Source organism: Ambystoma mexicanum, chromosome 6p (assembly GCF_040938575.1).
Source record: "Ambystoma mexicanum isolate Mex_15411 chromosome 6p, UKY_AmexF1_1, whole genome shotgun sequence".
NCBI classification, from domain to species: Eukaryota; Metazoa; Chordata; class Amphibia; order Caudata; family Ambystomatidae; genus Ambystoma; species Ambystoma mexicanum.
The window spans coordinates 1,465,746,416-1,465,760,410 of NC_090935.1; the positions used below are offsets into that span (position 1 = coordinate 1,465,746,416).

At 47.7% G+C, this 13,995-nt stretch overlaps 1 protein-coding gene across 1 annotated transcript in view; it reads right to left on the reverse strand.

The window, feature by feature from the left end:
• MOB1B (MOB kinase activator 1B) overlaps nucleotides 1-13,995 on the reverse strand; it is a 357,208-nt gene that overhangs the window by 39,346 nt on the left and 303,867 nt on the right. The window contains exon 5 of the mRNA XM_069626279.1: nucleotides 93-256. Within this exon, the coding sequence (XP_069482380.1) occupies nucleotides 93-256 (164 nt within the window). The remainder of the gene's footprint in view (nucleotides 1-92; nucleotides 257-13,995) is intronic.

Here is a 13,995-nt window from a genome sequence, read left to right on the forward strand (position 1 = left end):
CTTTATCAATGAATGAAAAATAGAAGTTGAATAATAGGCGACAATAAAAACCTGAATATTAAAGGAGAATATTCACTGTAGACATACTATACCTGGACAAAGAAAATAAAGTGCTTGAATGATGTGTTGAGGTGTGCCTCCTCTTGGAGCTGAATAACTGGATCAAAGTGTTGATGGTAAATATGCGCATACACTCTGAAGAGACGCTTGAGGATGGTTTTAGCCACAGACATGAAGTTTTTTGGAAAGGGAACCCCTGAAAAGAATTAAACATACCATTCAATTGTGTTTCAAATTCTATTAAATATAACTCCGATTTAACTGAACCCTGTAAGAACATTAGTTAACTCAATGATTTAGATGGTGGCAATTAGACAAATGAATACATGTATTTCTGGCACCACATTTATTATTGCTCCTCCTCACAAGATATTCACCCAGATTATGTCCTCACTTAGCACTCCTTGCTTTACCATTAGCTCTTTCTCTCCATGTTCCATCACCTCACTACTTCTTCAATATCCGACAAACGCCAATCTGCTTCTATCCCAGACCGGCTAATACTACTTGCATCACTACCAAACCTAACAGTACTGCTCTGAGCCATGCTACCAGCCACACCTCCTCCATCTGCAGTCTACTTATTCCCTCAACAAATCCCCTTAGTCATCAGAGATACATTACTGCACTGAGAAAACCACCATATGGCCTCAAACATGACATCTGTTACATTTCCTTCAGAGAATCCTACTGTGTGGGCTTGCATGAGGATTGCTCAATGCAGTCGAAAGAACCAGGCAACAACCTATACTTATCGTCTTGACCACTCAGCAGCAGCGCACAACCAGATCACCACAAACAATGCATGCCAGAGGGGATAATGCAAATACAGGCATGCCTCTACAAGGACAACCACAAACTGGTCCAAGCGACTACAGTTCTCACGCATGAAATCTATGATATGTGCACTTTGTACTTAATGCACCCAAAGTTCACACCAAACTGCCCATTCTGCCTGAAGCCCCAATCCTGAGATACAGCTAGAAAAGCCTCAATCATCATGTGGCTCCTACAAGCACATTGTGCAAAAGCCACACTGCCATGCTGTAAACCGTGCATGTGTTCCAAGCATAAGGGTCCTTTGCTAACCTACCTCCATATTGCTTAGAGCTGTATCCCTGCTACCATAGCATGAGCACACATTCCATGCCCCAGAGTCCAAAACAGCAACACTTCCACACTTGCCTAGACATGAGACCACTCTTAAAAACACCTCGTCTTCCAAACCTGACACTAAGTAGTAACAAGATGTTCAAACACAAGCCTAGTTTGCATAAGAACCTACAAAAGTACTATGCAACCACCACCACAATCCAACACTTGTATCTTCTCCACACCAAGTTTATTCTACAATACTCAGTCTTAACATTTAAAACAGACCTTACCAATTTACTCCCTTCCCACAGCAATCCACAAAAAAGCTCACTACCCAAAACCTGTGCCACACCACCCATTTAATTCCTTTAAGATTCACCTCAACATTCCACCACTCAAACACAATTCCTGCCATCATGACAATGACCACACATTTCAAAACACTCAAGCGCTCATTCACCCCAAGAACAATACCCCCCATGTCTCACAAAAATGTCCTTCTGTCCATACATTAACTCAATTCTCTTTTCCGTACACCATCCCAGAGTAGGAAGAGTGATTTTATTGTTCCATCGCCATATAAAGCATGCTCTCAACACTCAAAGAACTTTGCCTCCTCTCTAACTGCAGCAGTGAATTCCTCAAACAGCTTTGTGGTTCTCTCAAACCACCATCCTTTAAGACTCGCTACACCACAGACCCTGCATGCCAATTCACTCCTTCCTCATCACAACACGCATTGCTTACAGATCCAGAAATAGTCACTTGGCGTGCCAATACAATAGCTGCCTTTCCCATAATAAATACTAACCACATATTCTTGGCCACTGGTCAACATGCCACCCAAGTCCCACCTTTATCTCCAAACCCCAAACCAACATCCCACAAACTTAAGATTGATGTGTGCCTTATAACCAGTGCCAAAGTTGGATCCTGAGCTGCAATCCTTCAGGCATCCCATCCACAGATCTTTGCTTAGAAACATCACAAACTGGTGTCCTGAAAATTCACATCTAGATTAGAAAAGCTGTCAACACCCAGCATCCTAACCGAGGTGCCTCAAAGTACAACTACTCAAAACGCTACCACATCCCACTAAATCCCCCACCTAACAATTACCCTTGGCCTGACCTTACCTCACCACATCAGAAGCATTTTCAAATCCCAGCCCAGACTGCATCAATGCAAAATGTTTAAAGCATGCAGTTACTAAACGGCACTGACATTGGTAATGTCCATATTTCACAAAATACTTACTGTACCCCACTAAAAGTGGTGCATAATCTATTGCAATGGAATCAAGGTTGTTCTCAAGGAAAAAAATTTAGAAATTACTTACCAGTAACATATGGATTCTTCTCCTGCCGATTCCTCCTCTGAAACTGCCAAAGCAGTTTAGAGGCAGGATGAAAGCCCTCAGACAAGAAAACTTTGCAAAACTGCTCTACCAAATCGTTCGTCAGAGCCACGCGCAACACAAGCAAAAATGTCTAGTTATTGTGTGAAGCCACAACCACTTCACTGCTCAACATCACTCAATGGCACACCCTTTTGCAATGCGGAGGATGTCACCACACCCCTGGTGGAATCCGCTCTGATCCAAAGTGCTACCAAAAAGCAGGAATACAAAGAATTATCCAGCAGTAAATTGCCTGCTTGGACGCTGCCAGACCTTTCCTATATAGTGAGGCCACAAAACGTTGGTCATCATGCCTAAACTTTGCCGTCCTGGCCAGGTAGAATCTGAGCGCCCTCTTCAGGTTTACTCAAAAACCACTTTTGGCAGAAATTTAAGTCAGAGAGAAAAAGATAGGACAGGCGGTCTGCAAGATAGAGCCTCAAGCGCGCTCACACTTGCTAAGGTGATCACCAACAGGAAAGCAGTTTTAAGAGCAACACCACATGGGCTTCAACAGAACCACCATTAAAAGGGCCAGCACCACATTGAGGTCATGATCCAGAACCAGAAATGGTGTGGGCGGAAACCTGTTTACAAGGCCCTTCAGAAATTGAGTAATTAACGGAATCTTGATTTAAAAAAAAGATCCCTTATCCAGAGACCTCTTAAACACAAAGCTGCCAAGTAGCCATTGACTGCATATCTGAAGGCCTGATGAGGTCAGCGATGGAAGGAATTTGATCACTGTGGTGGTGGTGCATGCATACGGGCCTATCCTGCCCTTCCACCACGCCTCAAACTTTCTCCACTTGTACACGGACAGTGATCTAGTAGGCCTGTGTGCAGCCAGTAATACCTCAAGTACCTCTTCTGAGAGGTCCCAATCATACCTTATCCTCTCTAAAGCCACACATGTAGTGTGAGGGACTCTGGGTTCAGGTCTAGCACCCCACCTTCCGACTGACTAGGATAGAAGGTCCGGCCACAGAGGAAGCCCAGAGGTGGACAGATGGTCAATTCCAGGAGCACAGAGTACCATGTTCTCATCACCCAGTCTGAGGCGATCAAGATCATGGTGGCTGGAAACCTCAACCACATGAGAACCCACAGGATGACAGCTATCAGTAGAAATGCATAGTGGAGTCCGACCACTACACCAGAAACACCTCACCTAGTTCACTCATACCAGGAATTTCCTCAAGCATAACTGTCTGCACTTTGTGGGGGCCCTTGTGGCAAACAAATCCACTTTAGGGGTACCCAACAGAGTGAAGATCTGTTCCAGAACTTTCTGGCACACTGCCCACTCGTTTAAGACTATGCTCTGCCTGCTCAGAGCATCCGCCAGCCCGTTCACCACTCCTGCCACATTCGCTACAGAAGAGCTCTGGTTTCCCAGTAACCAGAACCACAGTAGCAATGCCTCCCGGCATAGGGTCAGGGACCCCACACCCCTTTGAAGTAGGGCATGGCCACTGTTGTCTGTCAGAATGAGGACGTGCTCCCCAAGAGGCCATCAGGGCTAGTCTGGTCACCTGCAACTCCAGTCTGTTGATGCACCACACGCATGCCACTGGGGAGCAAAGACTGTTCATATGCAGATCCCTGCAGTGAGCGCCCCATCCCTTCAGGGACGCACCTGTAAACACTTTGGTCTCGTGCCACAGTTGGCAAAAGGGTTCCTCCGCCATCATTCTCTGTTGGCCACCGACCTACACACCCTGAGAACTTCCTTCATGGTGCTGAAGTACTCAGAGCAATGATCCCCCCTCAACAGCCACTGCAGGGATTGCATCTGCAGTCTCGCTTCTGTTAACAGAAAAATGCAGGAAGCCATGAGACCCAAAAGGCAGATAAAGGTGGAACATGGTTACACTGTCGTAGTTCTGGAAAGGCTTGACCATCTGCCTGTCACGGGTGTCTCTCCTCTGGGAGGAGAGAGTGGGGCGGGAAAGCCTTCACCCACCTATTCCAGGACTGGCTTGATGAATTAGAGATTCTGGATTTTTGGGATGTCTGGAAGTTAAGGAAGTTTAGGGAGAAGAGCAGTATTGATACTTGCTCTGGAGACCTTACTCGGATCAATTAGTCATCCAGGTATGGGAATACATGGAAACCGGATGTCCTGAGGTGTGTCACCACCACTGCTATCAGCTTGCTGAAAACCCTGGGCACAGAGGTTAATCAATCTTTTATTACATGCTTAACACTGGCGCCCAGTCCCTAAATGCGGGGGGGGGGGGGGGGGACAAACTGTGTTGCGCTGCGCAGTCTTGCTATCCTCCAGTCCTTAAACCAAAGGGAGCACTTTAAATGGATATGGAGTACTGCTGATAACGAATCGCCTGAACACCTGTGCTTACAATGGATTGGCACATGGAACTAGGCTTTCTGAATATCCAGTGACACCAACTAGTCCTAGAGCTGTAGAGTCTGGAGAATGTCTTTCAATGTCACCATCTTGAACTGGTCCTTCCACAGGAACTTATTCAAGGCTGTGAGGTCCAGGATGGGAAGATCCCTTATTCTTTCTTGGGTACCGGAAAGCATTGAGCGTACCAACCCAATCCTCTGCTCGGGTGGCAGCTCTCTCAATGCACACGTTAAATACCAGGACCCTCAGTTCCTCGAGGAGCTCCTGTTCTGGTTGTTGTGGAAAGAGTGTGGTGGGGGAGCGTGCAACAGTATCCCCATCTGATAAGTTGCAAGGTACAGGTGTCAGAGGTCACCTACTTACACCTTTCCCAGTGCTCGGCGATGCCCACTACAACAAGGAAAACTTGTGGTGAGAACTCAAAGCGGGCACCACCCCTGCTACTACTGCCAGTGTCTGCTGGCCCTTACATGCTGCTCTGCCCCGTTCAAGACATGAGCAATGCCCCTGCCTGGCTTGCGGGAGCTCTGCCTTCCTTCCAGACTAGACATGCCGCCCGTACCTTCGGCTGCCAAAGGAGAAGCCGAGAAATACTAGGCCAGCAGTTGAACAGCTAGATTCAATGACTTAGGGTCTTTATATTTCTCTAAAAACTCAACCGCTTTCCAGCCAAAGTGCTCAATGTCAAACGCCATGTCCAAAACCTTGGGTTGGATGTTCGGTGAGAACCCTGAAGTGTTGCAGCACTGTAGATGTCCCCATGGCACCGCCTACACAATCTACAGTGTTCAAGCTTGCCAGAAGTGCTTCACAAGCCACCTCCTTGCCATCACTGATCAAATCCAAAAAACCAACCCTCACCTCTCAAACATGGAAGTGACTCACAGATTCTATCATCCACAGCCTGTGGGAATATTTAGTGAACGGAGGCATCCATTGACATCAGAAACATGTCCAGACAGACATTCTTGGCCAGAACGTTGGTTTTCTTGGATTCCCTGTCCGTGGGTAGGTTGGAGGTGAATGTGGCAGTTCTAGAACTCACGGTCATGGCTTGAACCACCAAACCTTCTGGCCTAGGGTGAGACTAAAGTAAGGGTAAGGCGCCACCGGCTAATTTGTACATCTTAGTATGGTCGACATCCACAGCTGGCGTGGAACATGGTGTCCGCCACAATGTACTAATGCGTTCCAACATGGCTTCATTAAAGGACAATGCCCTCTGTGGTTCTTTGTCCAGAATGTTTGAGTTCATATGCCTCAAGGGGCTTGGCCAGGTGTGCCCAGACCCAAGGCTAGGACCACCTTTTCTACTGTTCTGTAATGGGCCTTGGGTGGGGGGGGGGAGAATGGGGGTGAGGGGGGTTCCATAAGGGGATGCCTGCAAGTCGAGGTCAGGAAAGGTGTCAAGCCGACTTGGCTTGTGCAGACCATCATCCAGGGCCAGCAAATAGGCCTGGTCTGTGAAAAGAATCTGCCCCTTCCCTGCCCCAGTCATCGATACATGCAAAAAGGGACTGGATCGTTATAAAATGATGCTCATATGGAGTTGAAACTCAGATCGAGACTCGGGGCCAAAAAAATAAAATAATAATCGCTTGACCTCCGGTGTCGATTGACGGGATCGTTCCAGTGAGGCCTCTCAGCGCTGCCGCCTTTGAGGGCAAGCGGTGCCAATATCTGCTTTGCAGTAGAGTTAGAGAAAGTAGAACCCGACGCAGTCTTGCCCATCTGCGGCACTGAGGCTGGAGCCTTTTCCAAGAGCTGGAGTATTTGCTCCTTAAACGCCTCCCAGTCTTCCCTCAGGGCACCCGTAGCCCGGCAGTACTTAACCCACTCCTCCAAAGAGTCCGATCTTACTCATGGGAGGACGAATGGTGCGACCTGCTTTGAGAGGGAGTGCTTTTCTTTCTTGCGGGGTTGGTCCTTCTCGGGCATGGGGCTTTCAGTGTCCGGCCCAGACAACCAAACAGTTGACATGCCGGAGACTTCGACGGATAGTGCCAGAGTTCAAGCTTCGCGGACCATTCTCTCAGACTTCGGGTTCATCTACTGACTGAAATGTACTGGTTGACGTCTTGGTCCTTCCCGAGAGACACCATGCAGATACCGTGCAGGTCCGTGATGGACATCTTCGAGCCTCAGTCTTGGCAGCGTTTGAATCCCAAAGCTTTAGGGCTCAACATATCGGCGATGAATGAACAGCAACATTTCTCACTGAAGGGAACCATTCTGAAAACAGCATGCTGAGCTTGCAGAAGAAAAAGGAATAGGGGAACAGTGACAATATATGTATTTCTAATGTCATGGCCGGACTGAAGGAGTGGTACGGCTGAGTCAAGAGGGGTCAACAAGTCGTACTGCGCCCCCTGTCTAAATGTTTTCAAGCAGCTGATGCTGGAAGGGATATCGGACGAGGAATCTGCGGGAGAATGCATTCCACTGTACTTTCAAATTCATTCCACAGAATTGACTCAATCAGGAACAAAATCACACGCTGACAAGAAAAGCAATTATGAAAAGCATCCACAAATTTACCACACCAGACAAAGTCCTTCCAGCGACAATGCTCTCACCACCACTTTATCCTTTGTTGCTTTTAAACACTACCAAACGACAACCCTAGGGCCAACAACATTCAGTAAGACGATAGAATTGGCATCTACACATCTCAATCCTGGGACTCCACCATTTGGTTTAACTGCTAGACACACCCCTCAACAGGGAACACCAAAATTGCAATATTTGACTGGTACCCAAAAACACGGTAGGCCACTATTTTTCAGCTCCGAAGAGTTTGCCACTGCAGCCCATTTGCTGGTGGGCGACTACCTAACCATCATTTTAACAGTAGTGACTTCTGAAAAGCATATTCTTGCCATTCCCCTAGAATGACTGGTCATTTAAGATTTCTTTTTACAACAGTGCATCTCCTGCAAAGACATGGCTAGCAAAAGGATTGCAGAACAGGATTATTCCAAGAAGTTCAATGCTGCAATAACTATTCCCAAAAACTGTAAAAAATGAGTGATGCTGGAAGTAGAGAGCGCAGTTCACCTTGGACACTAAACCTGCTCCTGGACAGTGAGCGCAGGCATTTGGAGTAAAGTTCTTAAAATAGCCAGTCAAAGAAATAACAGGCTGACTCAGACTACAGAATGGTGTGGGGCAACAACCGCAACATGTTCTTTTATAATGAAAAAGTGGATCAAAGTTGTATAAAGGTCAAACCAAGCCAAAGACAAGAACTTCCCTATTACAGGGTGTACTCCATGGGCCCCAGGCATGCAACACCTTCTGGGGCTTCATACAATAGGAGCAGGGCAAGTGCTGTCTCTGTGCATGGAATCGGTGCGTGATGAAGTCTGTTGCATCCCTGCAGTGATGAAGGCACCCTGTGCCAAGCAACCGGTACATGTGGAGTTGGTCTAAAACATGACGCAGGGACAGGGTTGTAGGGGGCGCAAGGTGATCAGGGCTTGCCATTCCAGAGTGGACAGGCCACACATTCCATACCCAAATCTGACACTAGCACCAAGATATATCTGGGGACTGTGGTGGATTTGAAGGGGTCAGACATAGTGGACATTCTGATGTTATTTTATTCAAATTATAAAGAGGCCTCTAGGGAGCGTAATGCCTTCTCACCCTGTGGACCTGTACTTGGGCCCTTTTTTGGATTCCTTTCCCGTAAAAAACTAAACAATAGAATGGCTATTGCATCCAATTACTGAGAAGGTTCTGCCTTAACATATATAAAAGGTGTTCTCCCCTCTCACCTGTGTTTATTATGAGTGGAGCTCTCCATCGTGGTTTCTACAGGGGCGCGTAGAAAATGGAATACAATGGAGGCTTGGAATGCTGAGGACTCAGTAATTTGCCTTGAAAATGCCTATATTTTTCCAGGAAATGTCTTTGGGTAAGGTATCTTGAGAAAACGCTGTATTTTTATTCCATGAAATTATTCCTATGTTGGGAGAAACCTCTCTAACTTTTCCTTTGCAGGTTCTCTGAATTCAGAAGAGTTTATGGCTGCGGATGACTACGAAGTTAGTTACGCTGAGGACACGCTAAACAACATAAGTTCAACTATACGGAATAACTGCAGTCTTCAGGAAAAGAGCAGAAACAACTGTGCTGAGAGAAACTTGCAGTACTTCAGGTAGGTAAGCTTATTCAACATTCTTTTGTATTTTTCTATTCAGTTTGTTGGTTAAATACCTCTGTTTTATCTGCACATTTTGGAAAGCTGAGGAAAGTCCTTTTGGAACATGGCGGAGGCGGCAGAAGAAACCTCCGACTGAAGATGCTGCAGCTTCGGGCGAAAACTGTTTCGGATGATGCTGCAGCTGTGAGAAATCTCTGCTGCAGTAATAAATGAGCATTGCTGGCTGAGAAACTGCATCGAAGAAAACTACAGTTTGGTAAGTTTTTCTATGAGCGATGAAATGGTTTTTTTTCTGTAAAGCTAATGTCTTATATTTCTCTCCTTTGACAGGTTCTGTGAGGAGAAAGCGTTAGTAGCGTTACCCGCTGTCAGCAGAGAAGACGTGAAGCAAACCCTTCAGCAGAGGCAAGGCTTAAGTAGCTCCCTCTGCAATATCAATGAAGCTGGCTGTCAGATCTGAATGGATCTTGCGGCAGCCATGTTTGAAGTATAAGGCCAATGTTAACTATGACAGTCTATGGAAACTGATGCTGGGAGAAGTGCAAATGCCATGTATGCCAGGCTAACACCCACTTTTGACCCACTGACTGAGGTAATGTTCCTGGCTTAACTGAGATGCCTGAATGTACACTGCTCATTGGCTGGAATCATGACAGCGCCCTTACTTCCCTTTGCTGAATTTGTAGGTGGGTGGGGCACTGTGGGTGGAGCTGGACCTGCGTCCTCTTGTGGCTGTCGCAGTGCTGGGCCTGCCTCCTGCATCTGTCCAATGGTTAGGTTCCCCTTCCTGAATATGGCTCCCTGGCATTGCAGGGCCTAGTTGGAGTCTCCTGTAATTTCACAGACTGCTCAAGAGTCGACTGCTGATGCTGCGCCTCGAAGTCAGTATCCATCTCGTATTGTAGTATCTCCTCTGGTATTACCTGGAGTACTGGATAGGGGAGCCCCAACTGGTGTCTTGTGTGGTCTCGTCTGGTTGTGGAGGTTGCACCTCCTGAGGAAGTTTCCGTCCTCCCGTCGATGGGGCTGACGTCGCCCGCTCTCAATGACCTGGATTTTAGTTTATGCTTTCATCCTTCTGTTGATTTGCCGTCTTCTGCTGCAGACATCCGCCCGGGTGGCAACTGGAATTCTGCTGCAATCTCTGGGCGATGGCCCGTCTGGGCCCTACGGTTTTTTGGCTACCGATGATCGCTCGTAGCCGTGGGCGACCCTGTGCTTGGTCTTCAACAGCTGTTCTTCCGACCTAGACCTCTCCCTCGACCACAGTAGTTTCCCCACGGGAGCAGCCATGCTCTTCATCGACCCGACATCAGAAGAGTATTCAGGGTAGTCCCCCTCATTGAGACAGCAGTCTAGCCATCTATTTGAGAATCTTGGAGTGAAGACCGACAGATAGTGCAGCATTAAACGGTGTGGTGGGGGTAAACAGTCTATGCAGTTGGAGTGCTCATCTCCCTCATATACTTTTGAGTCCACAAGTGGCACAGGGCTTAGAAGTGTCTCCTTCTGCCCTCCATCCCCAGAAAAATTCCTCACCTTGAAGAGTCTACTTTATATGTTGGGTAGAGAAAGTGCTTCTTTCCTTTTGAAATTGTTTTGAAGATTTTAAACCTAAAAATTCTGACTGGTAACCAGAGGACTCACTCAGTTACAGTTAGACTGTGATGGGAAGAGGAGGGCCTAAGTCTAGGGCTACTCAAGCTCCCATTGGTGGACCAAAAATACCCCATAAAAAGGGTGTTAGGCTGCAAAATGTAGGTTCTTCATGCCTATTGCAAAGGGAATCAAAAAGTAAATCAAAAAGATTCCAAGCCTGACTGGGTATATTCACAACATGTGAATCAATGAAAGATCCAATGCTGGAGAAAGGATACATTGAGGAAAAGGGAATATGGGCCAAGAGTACATTAGTCCATACAGAAAGTAATTTTCTTAGTCATGCGTCCCCATCCCCTTTTTCATACTTGTGGGAGATTCCAAGCACTGATGTACAGAATGGGCAGATGGATTAAACTCAGCTAGTTAAAGCAGTTTGACTGCCTGCCCGAACTGAGCGCCAGCCCTAGAACTCTGGGTCAAGGCAGTAATGTTTACAGCACGCTAAGGGAGATGACCAAGTGGCCATCTTGGCGATGGCTTCCTAGGAGACGTACTTCTGGAAAGCCACAGCTGCCGCTTTACCCAGCACTAGATGTGCATGGATGGCTTTGGGATCCTGCATGCCTTGTACTGTGTGGGCTTCTGTGATACAGGAAAAGCAGGACATTTTAGCTTGAGAGGCCAGTGTTCTTTTTTTGGCATTGCTGAATGTTACGAAAAGATAGGACAAAGGACTTCAGGACGTTGACCCATCAAAATAGAATTTAAGAACTCTCCTCCTCACATCTAGGTTGTGTAGGACCTGTTCTGAATCCAAAGGGTCTGGAAAAACACTGGCAAGGTAAAGGGAGGAAAGGAAGATGTGTGTGAAGCACCACCATCTATGGAAGTAGATAACGGGCAATACCCAGTAACTCGACAAATCTTGTTGAAGAGATGGCGACCAAAATGCCCCTTTTCAGATGAGGTATTTGAGACCAGCAGTTGCCATGTTTCAAACAGCTTATGACAAAGTGCGTTAAGCACCACATGGAGCTCTAATTTCACCTGAGGCTTGACAGGAAAAAGATGTAGTGGGCCTTCAAAAATTAAACCTCTCGCACTGTATTGGCAAGAGTTCTCGTAGTCCTTAGTCCCCATTCCTCCATTGTGGGAGTCCACCGACATGGGGACAGTACCAGAACTTTTGGCAGAGAAAAATTGAGTTTCCCCTTTAAATTTAGTCCAGAGCACAGGGGCTCGGCCCCGGGCGTGGAAAAGCCCCCAAGGCCCTTCCCTCTGGCGCCTCTCACCTCAGTCCACTTAACAAATGGGACGCTTTAATACCTTGCTATACTGAATACTTTAGCCCCTGGCATACAAGTTGGAGATGGTGGGTGGGACGTGTGGAGGAAAGAGGACTAAGGACTATGAGTACTCTAGTCACTACAGTGAGTAACTTACTTATATGTCTCATCCCCTTTCCTCCATCCTTGTGGGTGATTGCACCGAACAAGACCACAGGGTGGAGCTGCGACAACCTGCCTCACCTCAGACGACACAAAAAGGTTCTTCAGAACTGCCTGGCCAGACTCTGCATCTCACCTGGAGCTGGAATCCAGGAAATCATGCATACAGAACGCTGGCGTGGCACAAGTAGCCACCCAGCTGATGGCATCCCAGGAAGCAGGTCTTTGAAACGAGATGGTTGTAGCCTTAGCTCAGACCTCATGTACATGAATCCCCCTCAGTAACTGGTTTGGCCATGGTTGTGTATGCTTCCGAGATGGCCTGGACCACCCAACAGGCAATAGAAGCTTTGGAAGCCTGGGTGCTGGGGACATGCCTCCAAACGTGATGAACAATGCCTCAGACTTCCTGAAAGATTTTGTCTGAGAGGTAGAACTTGAGGACTCTTGAGGTCCAAGGAATGCAACACTCCTTCGGCACCCGACTGCGGGTTGGGAGAGAACACCGGAAGGCAGATCATCTGATTCAAATGGAATGGAGTGACCACCTTGGGCATACAATGGATGGGTGCGCAAGATGTTGCCATTATGAAACAGGGTGAAGGGTTCACACGATGACAAAGCACCACTGACCCTGCACGCCAAAGTGAGCTACCAGCAATCCAGTCTTCCATGTAACCAGCCTGATGTACACCGAAGCCATTGCTCAAAAGGCTTGAGCTGCAAGAACCACATGAAGATTCCAGACAGGGTGAGGCCTGTGTACCAGAGGAAAGAGCCTGGACAACCCCTTAAAGTGGTTGTTAACCATAGAGTTGGGCGCTGCATAAAAATGCTCTGGGGAATTCTTGTAGGCCTCTATTTATTGTACTTTTGTATGGCACCTACACAGCAGAAAGTGTTTCCAGGCACCCCAAGACAAAAGAGGTAGTTTGGAGGGGGGGTGGGGGGGCAAGTGCCTAGGAGGGCCAAGTGCCCAGGGGGTAGGATCAAGTACAAGGACATGGGTGTACCAGCCCCAGAAGGTCAGGGGAGGGTGCCCAAGGGCAAGTGCTGGTAGGAAGAGGTGTGTGTGGGGGGGGGGGGAAGAGGGGGGTGGTTGGAGGATGGCCTGACCCCAGTAAGGCTCATAAGGGGATTCAGGCAACCAGTCGCAGCGGCAGGAGGAGATTAGCAGGGGAAGAAAGAGAAGAAAGGAGAAAAGGTAGGTCTTGAGAAGCTTTCCGAACGAGGCGATCCGGCTCAAGTCAGAGGGACAGGGAGGCCATTCCAAAGGAAGGCTCCTGCCAAAGAGATCTACACACCCACACACTGATTGGAGAAACAGCTGATCTACAGAGAATTGGAGCTAGAAGACCAAAGGACTCTAGCAGGGAGGTATTTAGGGGGAGAGAGTATGATGTAGTGGAATACCAGGCCCCAGAAAGCCTTGTGGGTGATGAAACGGGTCTTGAACATGATCCTTGCAACCACCAGGTGCCAGTGGAGAGAGGTTATATCTGGAGAGATGTGGTCCTGAGCTTTAGGTCAGGGATAGGTTTTGCAGTCCAATTCTGGATTAGTTGAAGGGGAGGAGATAGCTAGGTTAAGGAAGAGGCTATTAAGGTAATCAAGCCTTGAGAGAACTAGAGCTCTAGAGACATTGAGTTTCTGGAAGAAGGTGAGGAAAGGAAGAATGCCTCCAAGTAGGTGAAGCAGATAGTGAGCCTTCTTGGCAAGGTCAGCGATATGAGGGGAGAAGGAGAGAAGTCGAAGATGACACCCAAGTGTTCAGCCGCACACGAGGGAGGGGGCCCAAGTAGGGTAGGCAGAGTGAAGGAGGGGATAGGCGTCTCAATGAGAAGGATCT